This window comes from Xiphophorus couchianus, chromosome 21 (genome assembly GCF_001444195.1).
Source record: "Xiphophorus couchianus chromosome 21, X_couchianus-1.0, whole genome shotgun sequence".
NCBI lineage: Eukaryota > Metazoa > Chordata > Actinopteri > Cyprinodontiformes > Poeciliidae > Xiphophorus > Xiphophorus couchianus.
Window position 1 is genome coordinate 5,351,216 of NC_040248.1, and position 16,764 is coordinate 5,367,979.

The 16,764-nt window shown below is 37.3% G+C and overlaps 1 protein-coding gene across 4 annotated transcripts in view; it reads right to left on the reverse strand.

Moving 5' to 3' along the window:
* arhgap21a (Rho GTPase activating protein 21a) overlaps window positions 1–16,764 on the reverse strand; it is an 87,979-nt gene that overhangs the window by 29,719 nt on the left and 41,496 nt on the right. For all 4 annotated transcript variants that reach the window (XM_028004515.1, XM_028004514.1, XM_028004513.1 and 1 more), the window contains 5 exons: window positions 15,024–15,212; window positions 12,343–12,364; window positions 2,034–2,126; window positions 1,361–1,439; window positions 110–164 (listed from right to left, as the gene is read on the reverse strand). In XM_028004515.1, the coding sequence (XP_027860316.1) occupies window positions 110–164; window positions 1,361–1,439; window positions 2,034–2,126; window positions 12,343–12,364; window positions 15,024–15,212 (438 nt within the window). The remainder of the gene's footprint in view (window positions 1–109; window positions 165–1,360; window positions 1,440–2,033; window positions 2,127–12,342; window positions 12,365–15,023; window positions 15,213–16,764) is intronic.

Genomic DNA, 16,764 nt, shown 5'->3' on the forward strand with positions numbered 1-16,764 from the left:
AGATAAATTATTATTGATGGATTGTCGCCCAAACAGTTTTTATTTTAAAATATTGATTAAATCTAGATTAATGAGGTGAATTTGTAGTAATAACAGAACAGATGCATACCAGTTGCAAAATGTCTTCATCTTTTGGCATCACACAGAGCTCCAACGAGGCATCGCTGATGGATCAGAGAGGAAACGGATACAAAAATGACAAAAAAAACTCAAGTTTAATCTCCAGTCTGCTGATTTTATAACCAACAAAAAGCTTTAAAGGTGTCAGCAGAGGATAAGCAGAAAGGTTGGTGATGCAAATTTCTTTACAATAAAAATATGCATTTATCAAAGAGATGTTGATAGATTGTTAAACATCTGTTTTTAATCATTTTACTGCCAGTTTGTTATTTTGTTCCTCCTTCCTCTTTGTAAAGAAGATTTTTTGTGAGAAAAGTGTTTTTTAAAACTCCCTGTGTTGCAAAACACAACAGAAAGATTGTATTTCATGAGATGCTGAAATGATTAATCAGATTAATCGTGATTAATCGATTATTGAAATAATTGTCAACTAATTTAGCCATCGATTAATTGTATTGAGTATTCAGACTCAAGTAATTAAGCCAAAACTGCACAAAAAAGATATACATTTTACATTTAAGATAAAACATTTCTTAATTAGAAAAAAACTAGTGAATTATTTGTTTAATTATCTAATTAATTATTTCTATTGTCTAAAACGGCTTAAGTGGTTAAATAAAAAATATGTAAAATGCGTCATTTTTATTCGATTAATCAATTACTAAAATAACTGTTAGTTTACTTTAAGACTTAAGTCACTTTTAAAAGGTTTTTGTAATAAACTTTTTTTAAACCTTAAATACATAAAAATTGTAAAATGTGCCATTTTTATTTGATTAATTGATTAATCATCTGAATAACTGACAGATTAATTAATTACTAAAATAATTGTTAGTTCATTTTAAGCCCTATGTCACTATAAAAAGTCTTAAACCTTAAAGAAGGCTATAGAGGTCGTTAATTTAAAAATCTGTAAAATATGCCATTTTTATTCAACTAATCATCAGACAAATCTACTGATTAATCGATTACTAAAATAACTGTAAGTTCATTTTAAGCGTTAAGTCAGTTTAAAAAGCCTTAAGCCATAAAAAAGGCTTAAGTAGTTAAAAAAATTGTTAAATGTCCCATTTTTACTTGATTAATCAATTAATCATGAGAATAATCAACAGATAAATCGATTACTAAAATAATAGTTAGTTGCAGCTCTAGTTTCATACTTTCAAGATGTTTTTGGATTTTTTGCCTTGTAAAAATGATGAAACGTTAAAATCAAGGCGCCGCCTGGTTGCAGTCCTACCTGTTCTGGATCAGGGCTATGACCTGGGAGTATGTTTTCCCAATGATGCTTTCTCCGTTCACTTTCACAAGCCGATCCCCTGGAAGGAATTAAGGAAATAATTTAGAGAACCTGCTACTCAGGGATCAGAAAAACACTTCACATAATTACTGAGCAGAGAGACCATGCAGCACAAACATACATTGCCTCTGCTCAGATCTAACAGGAACAATGTGTGTTTATTTGACAGTAGGTTCAGGGTTTCTGAAGATGGCCATCACCAACAGGAAGCGAGGCGAGGTGAGTTTGGGGGATAAACCGGATAAATGTGGGAAAACACTCCCTTCTCCCAGGAGGGCAGACAGATAAAAGCAGCTCTTTAGGCTTGTCCAGACCACTTACTGTAACATTTCCTGTAAGAAGCGTGCTGACCTGGCAACCCGGCGCTCCTAACATCACCTTCACTTTAAACTTTACGCTGCTGATTCATCGTCTCAACACTTCAAGTATTTTTATCCTCGTTGCTTATAATTAGAACTGATTCATGTATAAATAAGATGAGAAAAAAAGTAGGAATTCACCAGAAAAGAACGTTAGACTTTGTTCAGCCCCCCACAGAGGAGCCATCTGTTATTTTCTACCTCCTATTTGTTTTGCTTGGCAATTTCCAATTATGACAAATGATGCTGTGTACCTGTGCAGAGTCCAGCTCCGTGGGCGGGGCCTCCCTCCTTCACCTGCTTGACGAAAATGGTGTCCATAGGTTCCAGGCGGTTCCTCTGTCTCCCTGGCGATGATAAGAGAGAGAAAAAGCATGAAGATGATTGGTCAGAGCGAGGAGACGTAAGTAGGCCTCACAGTTTCTAACTTTCTGTTTCATTCATGGAAGAACAGGCAGAAAACTGAAGCTTTTCAATCATAAAATCTAAAAATAAGCTCTAATTGACAGGATTTTAAAAATGTTTTAATTACAGCCAAAATGATTAATCATATTATTTGTGATTAATTGATTTGTGAAATAATTGTCAACTAGTTTTTAATTGGTTAATTGTTATCTGGAGTTTACAGATTTTTTAAAAAGGCTATTTGCTGAGAAAACAACATATAAAGAGCAGTAAATAAGTCAAAACTGTGGAAAATATGCCAGTGACGTACAGTCAGAGGAGACAGGTGGCGCAGAGCCTCACCAGCTATAAGCCTCACCGAACGTCACTGAAATATGCATAAATTTTGCATCTAAGATAAAAATATTTTGTTTGTAGATATGTTTTACCAAAAACTTCCTAAGTGGCATAGCTTGAGCTTCACCTGGTTCAAATTTACTGAAGGAATGAATGAAATGTTTCTGCATTTTAAAATGTTTATTTTCTTATTTTAAAAAAATGATTCAAATTGATTTGCATTTTTTAATGTAATGTAATATTTAAAGAAAATGTTTTAGTAGTTATGTGAAAAATCAGTAGAATGTGTAAATTTTAAAAATATGATTTATTGATTAATCCTCAGATTAATCAACGACTATTTCTGACGATTAATCGATTACTCGTCAGAATAATCGTAAACTAAAATAATCATTAATTGCAGTCTTAGTCTTAATGAAGTTATAAAAAGTAAAACATTTAAGGACATTTCGAACCAGATTTCCCAGTTTTTCAATTTAACAGTTTGAAACACTAATGGATAAAAAAACCTGTGAGAAGTTTTATATACTGTCCCACTTAAGTAAAACCAATCAATAGATGCCCTTCTTCGCTGTGGTTATTCACTTTGTTTTCAGTCTAACGGCACAGCACTGCCTCCCTCTTGTGGGCTGGCATGGTACTGCAGCAGACTAATGTAATGTTTAGATTGTCTGCATCTAATAAAACAACTTAACTACTTTAGAAACAACTAAAGGAAGATCATCTGGTACCAGATTTGACTGCAGACAATATAAAATAACAGTTACATATCTTGCAAGGTGAATTTATTTTTAGCTAAAGTACTAAGCAAAAACAGATAAATTCATTTTAAACTTAATATTTAACTCCCAGACTGAAGCAGATTTTCTCAGAAACAGAGTAAAATTTCATGATCTACTCTTTCTGACTGCAACCCGCCATGCCGCAGTGAAGCGCATGCCGCAGCAAAGTGCATGCCGCAGCAAAGCGCATGCTGCATGCTGTACGTGCATCTTGCCTACAAACACACTCCTCCCCTCTTGTCTCTCTCCAACCTCACCGAACTCTTCAGCACAAATTGGATTCTGCAAGTTTCCAAGCCTGGAGCTGGATGAGTGGGATAACGTGGAAATCTCAAGCTTTGGACATTTATAATGCTCCGAAGTGTCTTAGTAAAAGCATAAAATGCAGCTGGCTTTAATTAAAAACACAAGCGACGACTTCAGCTGCTCCAAAACGCAGAATTACAGTTTGATTAAAAAGTTCAAAACAGTTCAATCTGTTTAAACCTTATTCAAAGGAACACTGGTGTTTTCAGAAGGAGTTATTAGTTACAAAAAATTAGTTTTTGTAACTGATAATGTAGTAGTCCAAGTAGTATTTGTAAACCTTTTAATCCATAATAATCTGGTTATAAAGTACGAGTTCCACTGACAGATTATTTAACTTACAACATGCTGTAATCTGGGATATCTTGCTGCGAAATTTCACCTCTGCTTCACAGATATTGAACTGTTAGAATGTCATGAATCTGTCAGCAGCAATCTTCAGTCAGAGGCCTCTACAGATTTGTTGTAAGACTGACTGCTACTGGAGCCCCTTCCTGCCCACAGCATCACCATCAATAACAGCAATGGCTTAAAATACATTAATGAAAATATTTCAGTAATTTTTGAGGATAAATAAAGTATTTGTATATAAATATGTAAATAGAGATATTTGTAGCACCACTTAAAACTCAACTGCTTTTATCTCTAGTTAAACCGGATATCTTGGCTTTTATGACGCAAGTTAATTTATTAATTATTCAATATTTTACAGCAGAAGAAAATCATTCCTAATTTATAATTTTTTTTTTCCACCTGAGTGAAACAGGAGATTCAGTTTTTATATAATTTGCTTTATCACAGCCTCGGCTTTGATTTCAGATTGTAAGAAGTGAAACTCAGGCAGAAAGAGAACCGGTTTGAAGAACTGCATATCATCAGAGCCAACACTTTAATTATTTATTACACTGACATCGACTCGCTGGGCAGTGATGTTTGAACAAAAGATTAAAAATAACCGTTTCGATGTAAAAGTGATACTGACCTAATGTTAGAAATGCAGCAGCAAAAACCCATCAGTTATTTTTATTTACAGACGTTTAAATCTTTCTCCAAGTCGTCCACAGGAGGGCGCTAAGAGCTCCACTGCTCCTCTACTAAGGCTTCATCCATCCCAACCGAACCGATCTCATCCGATTTAATTAAATAATAAACGATGCTTCATTACTAAAATCCTGCTAGCTTCATGTTTCCTCTCAGATTCTGTCGCTCATAAACATTCAAGAGGTTAAAATAATGAATTTCTCCCAAACTGGGAACAAACCATGTGATGATGAAATAATCTCCAGAATCTCCAGGAATTAGGTTTAAAATTGGGAAACTTTAAAATGACGGATGGATCAACAGACAAATGGGTGGATGGATGAGCAGATGGATGGATGGATGGATGGATGGATGGATGGATGGATGGATGGACAGATGGCTGGATGGATGGATGGATGGATGGATGGATGGATGGATGGATGGATGGACGGATGGATGGATGGATGGATGGATGGATGGATGGATGGATGGATGGATGGACAGATGGCTGGATGGATGGCTAGATGGATGGATGAAGAGATAAATGGATGGCTGGATGAATAGATGGATGGATGGATGGATGGATGGATGGATGGATGAATGGATGGCTGGATGGATGAACAGATGGAGGAACAGATGGATGCATGGATGGATGGATGGATGGATGGATGAACAGATGGATGAGCAGATGGATGGATGAACAGATGGATGTATGGATGGATGGACGGATGGATGAGCAGAAGGATGGATGATTGTTTGCTTCAGCCTGACTCTAACTGGTCTCCTGTCTGCAGGTAGCAGCTCCCAGTTAGCGCTGGTCTCTGGTTGGCAGCCGGCCCCGCCGCCCAGCTGGGCCCGGCTGTGTGGGCCGACCCGCCGCTCCCATGTTGTTCTGGGTTAGATAATATTATTCTACAGAGATCTGGGTCTGCTGCCAAATCCCTGCATTAACCTCAGCGTAAAAACACAGCCCGCTTCCACATTAGCATTAGCGCTCTCACGTTTACAAGCCGCCGCAACCACATACAGATGTACGAACATACACAACGCGGCGCACATGTGCTTCCAGGCCAGAGGAGAAGGCCTTTGTTTATGTTTAGATGATTATCTGCAGCAGGTCTGATCCACAGGAGAAACCTGATGACGGGAAGCATAAAATCCTGGCAACGAACGCACCGTCTTTAGTGTGGAAAGGTCAAGGCACAAGTAAACTTTACATGAAATTAAAACTCAAATTTCCCTCAAAAACCATCAAACACCTGTAAATGCTGAGCTCTGTAAACCAGGGGTGTTCAAAGTGAGGTGCGTGGGCCATTTGCAGCCCACTGCAGTGATTTTGTGCAGCCCCACAACCACAATTCAATAATAAATTAAATAAATTAGGACAAAACTACGACTTTTAAATTAAAATCTACATACAAAAATCTTACATGCAACACAAGGTGATCATCTTTTCCAAGATTCCTGGTTTACTCCTGTTGTCATGGTAACTAGGACCTCATCTACTCATTGATTTATCCTCTAAAGAATCATTGGTGCGCCCAAATCTGCTTTTAATTCCTACAATGAAGCTCATCTAACTACAGAAACTGTTTTGAAGTGAAGACGGACCAAGAGTTTGTTTTTATTGCTGACAGACAAAATATTTTTTCTGTTTTCTTTAATGAAGCCCAAAATAATAAGCAAACAGCTTACATTTCATTTAACAAGGAAAACATGCAAAAATTATATTATATTATATTGAACTACTTTATTTGTTTAATAAAAATATGTCATGCTTAGTTTATTGTTGATTAGGTGACAAAAAAAACACATTTTGGTAACGTTAGTTTTTAAAAAAATGTATTTTTCAGCTGACAATTTTGGCACAGGTGACAAAACGTAGTTTTTTTTAAAACGCCTGGGCAGTTTTCAGAAACAGTGGTAACTCAAGTGGAAGTATGAAAACATGCAAAATGAGAATTTAGCACAATATGTCCCCATTTAAAGTACCTAGCAAATTGACAACATTTCAGGAAAATATCCAGTAAATTCAGGAAAACACCTGCTAAGAAGAACCTGTTTTCACATTTGGTTTCATAAGGGGACCAAATGTGCACTGGGTTCACATGAACCAAATCTTTTGAAAAACATGTTCCCCTCCTCACCTGTGGTGGCGCTGCACCAAGTACCAGTGAAGTCAATGACACAAAACCTCTGAAAAAGACATTGACACAGGTTCCTTCTTCACAAAATGTAAACAAAATGGAGTAGCGTCAGATTTTTAGCAGTTGTGGTAAAAGACTACGAAGCATTTCTCCTGCTAACACGTTTGTTTTGGTTGTATTTACCCAGAATGCCCAGCGTTGTAGTCCAGTTCCTGCTTTTGGGGCGGTTTCTGGCCCGCTTGGCGTTTACATATGCATTCAAACCGCACTAAACTGAGATCTTGGTTTGTAGGTGGACCAGAGTGCATTTTTTTTGTTGATTACGCAAACAAACCAGATCTTCTAGCCAACAAACTAGAGTTTGATTAAACCCAAATCCTGCCAAGGAATCAAACCTCACCTGGTTGTAAAATTGTTACCTAAACTTTTTGTAATTGTGTGTCTAACTTTAAATATTCGTGTTCAAACCTCAAACTGACGACGCTGCTACATCTGTCCGTACACACACTCCCTTCAAAACACAGTAAAACACATACATGCCTGTTGTTTTCCCACCAGAACAGGAAGGTGGGAGAGTTCTTTCCATCACTTTTTTCAGATGAATTACACATACCAAAACCCACTTGGGTGGAAGAAATTAACATCACACTGATACATGCAGCTAAAATATGTCCAATGATTTGTTTTCTCTTTGCTAAATGAGGCAAACAACAAAACAAGGGAGATTAGGTTCAAGCAGGGGAACAAGTGACAAACATCTGGAGCTTGTTGGTTTAATTTCAGCCTCAAATGCCGAATCTATTTCCAGGAAAACTGAAAATAAGCTCAACATTCCCTGGAAAAGATTATCCAACTGTACCTAGCAAAACTAGAGAGCCAATAAAAGAAAAAAAGAATGTGAAGGACTGAATGTGCAAAACTTAAATTAATTTTCAAAAATTAGGAATAATTGAGGGCCAGCTTCTTGGTTTGTTCTGATATTTAATTTACAATGTGACAGAATGAGTGATAATTAATACAAAAACTGGGATCAGATTATCATTAAATGAATAAACTGACAGAAGAAGCTTTGATTTCAGGATTTTGAGTGAGAAAAATGTTTTTTCACCAAACCTGACCTTAAAATCCAAGATGGCTGCTGTTTAACCACTATAACACTTAGAGCAGTTTGTGTCTCATTACATTGCACTAATTGCATCTGCTAAATTCAATAAAATTAGAATTAATTCACATAAAAAAGTATCTTACTTCATTTTGAAAAGCAGCAAGTGAAACTTCTTACCATATTTTCTGATACTAATTCCCAAAACAGCTCTTGTCAATTCCTAAATGTCTACTTTTTTACATTTTAGAACATAATAAAATACAATTCCTACTGAAAGTAAAAAAAAACTTTTTAGAACTGACTGAAGTGAAAAAAGCATATTTTTAAACTCATTTTTATTTTTAAATCACCAAAGATGTACCAAATTATAATTTTGGTTTACCTTTACACCTGTACTCCACTAAATAGATAGGCTCTCTCTGGGTACTCTGGCTTCCTCCCACAGTCCAAAATCAAACTGTTAAGATAAGTGATTAATATATATCGAAGCTGCAACCAATTGTTTTTTTGGTTATCGATTAATAAATTATTGTGATGATTAATCGAATTTTAAAAAAATCGGCACATTCTGCAAATTTGTCATTTAACCACTAAATCTTATTTTATACAAAAAAACATATACAACGAATCAAATAAACAACTTCTACAGGGTGAAACTTAAACTATGTGAGCTGAGGACACAGCTGGGTAGAATATATTTACAGACAAATGATTTTTATTTGTCTTATATCCAAAATGTTCCTTTTTGTGCTTAATTACTGCTCTAAATATGTTGTTCTTACAGCGAATAGCCTTTTTTAAATTGCTAACTTACTGTAGTTAACAATTATTTCAATAATCGATTAATTAAGATGAATTCGATTAATCGTTTCAGCCCTACTCTACATTTTCATTCAGGATGATTGTGTAGAGTCACTGTTCACATCCAGAAAGCACAGACAAATACTGGTATGAAGCAACTGGATAACAAGGGAAGAGGAGAAAAGTGAGGCGTGTTTGAAAAGGCTCACTGGAGAAAACAGGAATCCTGTTTGCTTGTGCTGCCTCGCATTCCCTCCGCAGACTTTATGGGAACAAATTGAAATCCAAGCAAAAACGAAAAGGAGAGAAAAGTGAGGAAATAAAGTTGGGAAGAGACTCATGTTGAAAGAAAAGCAAATATTTTAACAGATGGGGAATTTTTGTGTATTGCTCCTCTTGCTGTGCGGTTTAACAAGCATTGCAGAAAAGAAAAAGGAAATTTGGGATTTTACCCTTCAACAGCTTGTTAAAACACACAACGGGACTGGAGCAGTCAGAGGGAAAACGACAGAAATTTAGATTTGGGATAGCAGCCTCTTGGTATGTACACAACTGCTGTGAAAGCAAATAAACTCAAAAATTCCAGCTTGGTTTTCATAGATTTTAAAGAACTAAAGCTTGTTTGTGTGTTTTGTTCTTTCTGGAGGATTGAAGAGCGTCCAGCGGCAACACCAAGCAGTCAGCCGACCCCCACCTACTGCGCTGACCTGAACGCTAAAACCGCCAGGCACATGGCTTGTATTATCCGTCCGCATTTCGGTGTGACTTCACATAGCTTTTCGCTGACGTTATGAATGTTTTGGACCGATTGCAGCCGCAGTCGTCACATAGCAACCACAACAACGTGCATATCAACAAGAGAAACCACTGTTTCGTCATGACGACGTTCTTCACTGTGGATTAAATATCGAAGGTTAAAATGGCTAAAATGGCTTGTGTTCTGCTGCAGGAGGGACTGGTGCGCCTAGCAGGACAGACAAGGAAACACGGATAATCCCTACGCATCAGCCAGGAAGTTACAGCTTGGACACCAATGGAACAGTCAGGCAAATGCAACCCAAATGCAATACTTAGGAGTAATGGGTCAAAATGTCAGCAAAATATTGTTAAAAGTTTGTGGAAGGAAAAGCAAACTTCTCATTCATTATTCTAGCTGACCTAAAACGGAAAAGGTTTGATCTGATTGAGGCTGTTTTCCCACCTGACAGTCCTTTAGATTTGGTTCTATTTGGGGCCAAAATTGCACCATTTGTTACATTTTCAGCTGCTGTGGTTCACTTTCCTGCTGCACTGTGTCAAACTAACAAAACCTTTTGAAAAACCTGTTCCCCTCCTCACCTGTGGGGGCGCTGCACCAAGAACCACAGAAGGGAGCAACATGAAAACCCCAGAAAAAGACAATGACTGCAACTTCCTTCTTCACAAAACGTAAACAAAGGCATAACATCAGATTTTAGTTGTAGGATTTCTCTTTGTCGTTGGTTGAAGTTCACGTGTCATTTTTCATTTAACGCTTTACATGCACATTTGTTTTGGCGGTTTTTACCCAAAATGCCCTGCACTTTAGACCAGCTCCTGCTTTTAAAGTCGTCTCTGGTCCATTTGGCATTCACATGTGCGTTCAAACTGCATCAGAGTTCACTTTAATCAAACTAATACTGAGGTTTGTAGGGGGACCAGAGTTCACCTTTTTGGTTAGATTGTGCATTCACACCTTCCCAAATGAACCGGACTTTCTAGGCAGACAAACTGGAGTGGATTAAAGCGGATTAAACACGGCTGGTGGGAATGAACCCTTAAAGTCAGACAGAAAAGTTAAACCGTGTATGTACATATCAGGTTTCAGCTATACATGTTGCAACATATGAAGTGTTTATCTACTTGTCTATTGACTTTTTGCAGGAATTCCCGACATTCCTCATCTTAGTTTCCGAAACCCTGCGGCGGTACCGAGCCGTCAGCAGGTTGAAAATGACCCAAATCTCTCCCAGGACGCTCAGAAACGTTCCCATCCAGGGAAAAATCACACAATGAGAGGGAAGGGAGAACATGGAGGAGTTAATTTTGTTGGTGAGGGGTGAGAGGAGGAATGTGACACCACAGGCTCACAGGGGAGGATGAGGGACACTTACAGGAATCTCTCTGATTCTCATTTGAGAACATTGAGGTCAGATTTATGTCAAATGCTCCACTGACCCTGCTTTCACTTCCAGGGATTTTTTTTTACACTTTCGTTGCCTATTGGTGACTCAACAACTGCTGAAACACCCGACTTCCTCCCCCCGCCGGGGCTCTGGGAGCTTTCCAAGACAAACAAAAAGCTAAAGATGGATTATCTTCCTCTCTGTTCAGCTATTTCCAAGAAATAACCGATGTTTGCTCTTATTTTGAAACACTTCAAGAATCCCAGATAAGCAACTCAGAAATGGGGAACATTCAAAGTTTCTGCAGACGACCGCAGGCACACATGGAGGCAAGGTTTGCGGCTGTGCGTGTACATGTGGATGTGACTGATGTGGCTGTTTGAAGGTTTCTGATGAAGAGCAGCAGAGCGGTCCTGCTGGGCCGCAGACGTGAGCCGCATACTGAACGGCTGGAAAGACGAGCCGGATGCTCCGAGGAATGCCGAGGCCGCGCCAGGATCAGAGTACGGGCTGCCAGGGCGGCCGCGCCAGAGAGCAAAGACCGCAAACTGCATCGCTACCTCACAGATACTATATGTACTAATAAAAATATTACTTTAATTTCAGAATTCTGACTTTTCTCCTCAGATCTTAAACTCTTTTCTCAAAGTGTTGAGATTTTTTTCTCAAAATTTCGACTTTTTTTCTTGGTCTTTCGGCTTACTTTCTCAGAATTCCAACTTTTTTAAAATAAAAATTTCAACTTTTCCTCAGAATTTCTACTTTTTTTGTGGAATTTCAACTTTTTCTCAGAATTTCTACTTTTTTTCCCTCAGAATTCAGAATTTCTTTTTTCAAAATTCAGACATTTTTCAAAGTATCAGAATTATTTAAATTGTTTATGTAGCATCAGGAAGGTCTAGCAAGTAAAATTGGGAAAGGCCAAAGTGCAGGTTTACAAATCCTATAACAAGAAAGAAACATTTATGTGATTATTTTCATATAGTGATAATATAACTGACATACATCTAAGAATGTTTGATTATTTATTAGGATTTTTACATAGATTGACAAAGAATTAGTATTCATTGAAATTCTGTCATAATTTCTAGTTTACAATCATAATTCTGATAAAAAAGTAATATCTCTGATAAAGTAAAAAAATCTGAATTATGAGTTTAAAATCAACATTTTATTAACTTTTTTTGCCTTAATGTTCTTCCGTACGTGTGAGACAGCTATAGCTGTGATGTGTAGCTTTTAACAAGGAAAACAACAATTACAGCCTTTTTAAATCAGTGGAATTGAAATAAACCTGCAACAAAAACAGCTTTCTATGGATAAGTTTCTGCTCATACGGGAGGCAATACATCAGAGCAACAAGCGGTCAATAATAATTTATCTCCCATTTACTGGAGCAACAAGCAGAGATGAGATGAAATGGTTTGCTGTGTTTTCCTCAGTGAAGCACCTGGGGTCTCACACAGCAAACGTCACAGATGGAGGCAGTAAATAGACAAGTTTTGTTCTGGACTCACCTCGGCTGCCGTTCTCGTCATCCTGCAAAACAAACAGAGAGAAAATCCTGTCAGATGGTTGATTGAAACTGTTGGTCATTAGTTTATGGACATTACATTGTTACTTTACACTAATTCCCAGTAATTTAGAAGGTACTTTGATGGCAGTTTAGTACGATATGTCAGAGTAGACGTCGGTATCGGCCAATGTTTGGAATAAGTTCATGCTTTTTAGCGTTTTGGTTTCAAAAACGTCTGGAATGTTGAGTCACATTCAACTGGCAATGCCCTGTTGCCTAGCAACCCCAGAGAAGCCCAGCCCCGTTACCTAGCAACCTAATCTGACAATTAATCGGATTTTTAAAAATTGCCACATTCTACAATTTTTTCATTTAACCAATTTTACCAAGGCTATTTTATACAACATTATAAGTATATATTAAAAAATACAAATAAATTAATATAAGTAAATAATAAAAAATGCTAATATCAGCTTGTGAAAAGCTTAGCTCCCTTCCTGCTTGACTTAGCATTAATACAGTGTAAGGTTAATTTATTTGATTACTAAGATTAACAGTTGAACAGCAAAAGGTGCTTAAACAGATTTTATTTACATAATTCAAACCAGGTGAAGGTAAAACTTTTCCATTTGAAGAGTTCTGGGTGAAAAATATTTACAGACAAAGAAGATTTTTAAATATAAAATGCAAAATGAATGTATATTTTGTACAGTTTTGGCTTAATTACTGCTTCGAGTGCGTTGTTTTTTGATCAATTGCCGTTGTTTGTGTCTGTATACTCCAATTAATGATTAATCAATTAATAAATAGGTTGACGATTATATAAATAATTACAATTAATCCAATTAATCATCTAATGAGGGAGGAAAACAAAACAACATGTTGGGGTAGTTTAGGATTAAAAGGCCAAATCTTGGCATGTTTCTGCTTTCCTTTCAGTCAACACATAAAGCCTTAATTTCCCTCTCAGTCACATTTCAAGGCTGAACCTCTTTAGACAAACCTCAGCATCCTTAAGGAAGGATTAAATCACCAGCTCCTGATCCAGGGCCTTCAAATTAATTAGAATCCACCAGTTTGTTTACTCTCCACTAATCAACTGATCCTGGGAAAGATGTGCTGATTTAAAGTGACCAAGCTGGAAACAATTCTCTGGTTCAGAGCTGTGTGAAAATCCCCCATGGATGCTCCCAGAACAACAGACTTACTTCACTGTCGGCTCCAACTGATCTTCAGGAGGATCACGAAGAACAAAAATGTCCCACCATGGACTAAAATATTCAAGAAAACCTCTGGGAGAAACCGTCCAGCGTTTCTCTGATTACACAAACTTCTGAACATCCAACCAGCTTCTCCTTTAGCATGCAGAACCAAAGCCAACAGCTATAAACAGAAGGCGCTACGCTAACTTTGTCGGAAATCCTTCTGTGCACAAAGAGGAGGTTAACCAAATACACTTCAGAGGAAAGTAAACACAACTTATCCTGAATTATCACTCACAAAAACTAATACGAGGCCGACTTTGATAAGAAAGCCGACCCACAACGCCGCTGTGTTTAGCATTTTCCAAAAGCCCCTTTAGCCCCAGTTAGCCTGCAGCCAGGATGAACGGCAAAGAGTGGATTAAAATGGCTTCCAGCCAAAACAGAGCGGCCAACATCTTCAGCGATGGAGGACAGAAAACAGCGTTTGGTACTTTTTTTAAGACTTGGATTCACAGCTTGGATGTGTAAAGGCTCTTTACATAAACTAATACTAAAGGTTATATTATCCTGAAGAGTGAAATACAAAAACTACAGTGCAGCTCTAGTCAACTTCAATGAATTTGATTTAGTCTTATTCTGGAGAAGAACAAAGGGAGGAACCATGCAGAAAATAAAGAATCAGAAGAAGGAAAAAATCAAACCAAAAATTCAGAAGAATCAGACTAAAAATAAGATACAGACAAAGTATCAGACGAAAAAGAATCAGAGGAAAAAATATCAGAAGAGTTAAACAAAGAAAAAGCAGAACCAGAATAATCAGACATATTTTTAGATATAGGTAAGCTGCTTTGAAAAGGTGAATCAGAGATTATTTTCATGTCTAGATGTGCTAAATGGATATAAACCTCTCAAAGGGGCTGAATATAAAAGCACACCGCACTTTTAAGATAGCTGATTCCAAGTATACATATGTAAATATTCACACTAACGTTCTGTTAGTTTATCACATGAAACCCAAATAAAATGCATGGAGGTCTGACTCTATTCAGATATTAAAAAGGAAAAATCCTGCTATGGCGATTCAGGGTGAGAAAATAAAAAAAAACTTTTCTATCAAAGGAAACCGAACGGCTGCACACAGCTGGAGTTTCACTTTCAGGAAGATCGGAAACTTTTTTGTTTGTAAAGTTTAAACAACAGAAGCAGCACACATCTGAGCATTGATTTCTTAATTTCTGCAGATAAAAGTCACATTTTTATTAAATTAGGTCCCAATAGGTGCTGCTCTGAACCGTTTTAATCTGAAAATTTAATGTTTTACTCCTTTTGTTATGGTTTCAGGAATATTTTTAAAACTTAAAATTCAGAAAGATATTCCTAGAAAACAACCGCCTGATTTGAGCGGCAGATCAAATACCTCCTAGGTCCTTCAAAGTGGGCAAACAAACATCATCAGGGCCGTAAAAGTCGCCGTTACCTTCAGGGAGTTGTGGAAGGCGGACTCCGGCGGGTAAACGATGAAGTGGCGCAGCGTGAAGCCGAAGCCCTGCGACGTTCGCCGCAGGCGCAGCGTCTTCGGCCCCGGCCAGGAGAACGGCTCCTCTTCGGCCCCGGGCGTAACGGTGGCCGACGTCTCGCTCTGATCCCGCCCATCCTTCTGCTTTGCCTGAAAACACAGAAATGAACAGGATAAAGGGTTAGAATTGATCTATGGGCGAAATAAAACATGTTCGTTACACGTTTCAGAACGAGCATTTATAGGGCCTCTGTCACTTTAAATTAAATTAAAATGCTGCTGGCCACGCCCCCCCAGCTCAACGTTTACACTTGCACAGGAAAATGGCTGCAAACAGATGCTCAATTATACAACTGTACATCTTTGAAAAGCAGAAGTGGAGCATCCTGCACAACCAAAAAGAATGCAGCAAGTGGTTTCTGGATGATAAGTCAACAACACAACACTTGCCTTTTCTGGCAGCCATTGTACAAACGTAAAGGAAGCTGATCAAACCTGCTGGAACTCAGCTTGCGTTGCTAGGTAACAGACTGGTAGGAAGGGAAGAAAGAAAAGAAGGTAGAAATAAAAGAAGGGAGGAAGGGAAGAAGAAAGGAGGGAAGACAGATCTTTGTCTTTTCCAACAGCCATTGTACAGTCATAACACCAGCTGACAAAATATGCTGGAGCTCAGCTTTGGTTGCTAGGTAAGGTGCTGGGCTCGATTTCCAGACACCAAAAACATAAACTTATGGTTTAAAAGTGGCTATGCAGGGTTTTCTTAAGCGCTTTGACTGTTTTTAGAAGCTGTAAAAACCCAAATGGAAATGTAAAAAAGTGCAAAATTTGATTTTGCATAATAATTATGCATAATTACTCTAATTTTGATTATTTTTATTCTGTTTCACAAGCGTTGCACTGATAAAGAAGTTTGTTCTTTTTCTCCAGAAGACACAAAGGAATCTCTGATTTTTATTTTGTAAGAAGATCACTGTGTCTTTATGCAATCAGTGAAGAATCTGATAGATTTTTTCCTTTAATTCAGGTTGATGAATCAGATCTGTTGCGATCCAGGAGCCGTTTCCCTGAAGAAAACATTTCTCCTCTTTGTTTTAGAAATGACCTGAGGAGACGTTAGTGTAGGATGTTTTCACTATGAATCATCTGAATTCAATTCAGAAATAATTTATTTGTCCAAAGGGGGAATTAAATGTTGTACCTCATAACTTCCAGGTATCTTCAAGAAGAACATTCTCTAACACTGTACTGTTCAAACATTTTACCATAAACGTGTAAATAGTTGAACTGAAATCACTTGGTGCCAAAAAAAATAAATAAAAAATTAGGACCATAAGCTACAAAAAAAGAATGCAACTTATTGGTTTTTTAAAATGCTAAATAACATATGATCTTCATGTAAGGAACAATGTAATTTCAAAAGTTAAAGTTTAAGTTATTGTAGACGTGAAACATAAAAGGATCTTTCATTAAAATAGAAGCAAAGAACCTAAAAATATTTCTGAGGATCCATTATGTTCAACTTTTTTTATCTAATGTAACTGTAATCTATTGTCCACAACAACAACAGGTTATTATTTCTTTATTTAAAAATGTTTTGTTTAATTAACAGTCAGCCCAAATCTGCTTTGAGTGAAAGTGGCTGGATTTTTGTGTTTCTATTTAACATAAAACTGGAATGAAAGCAAAAGAATGTGATTTAAAA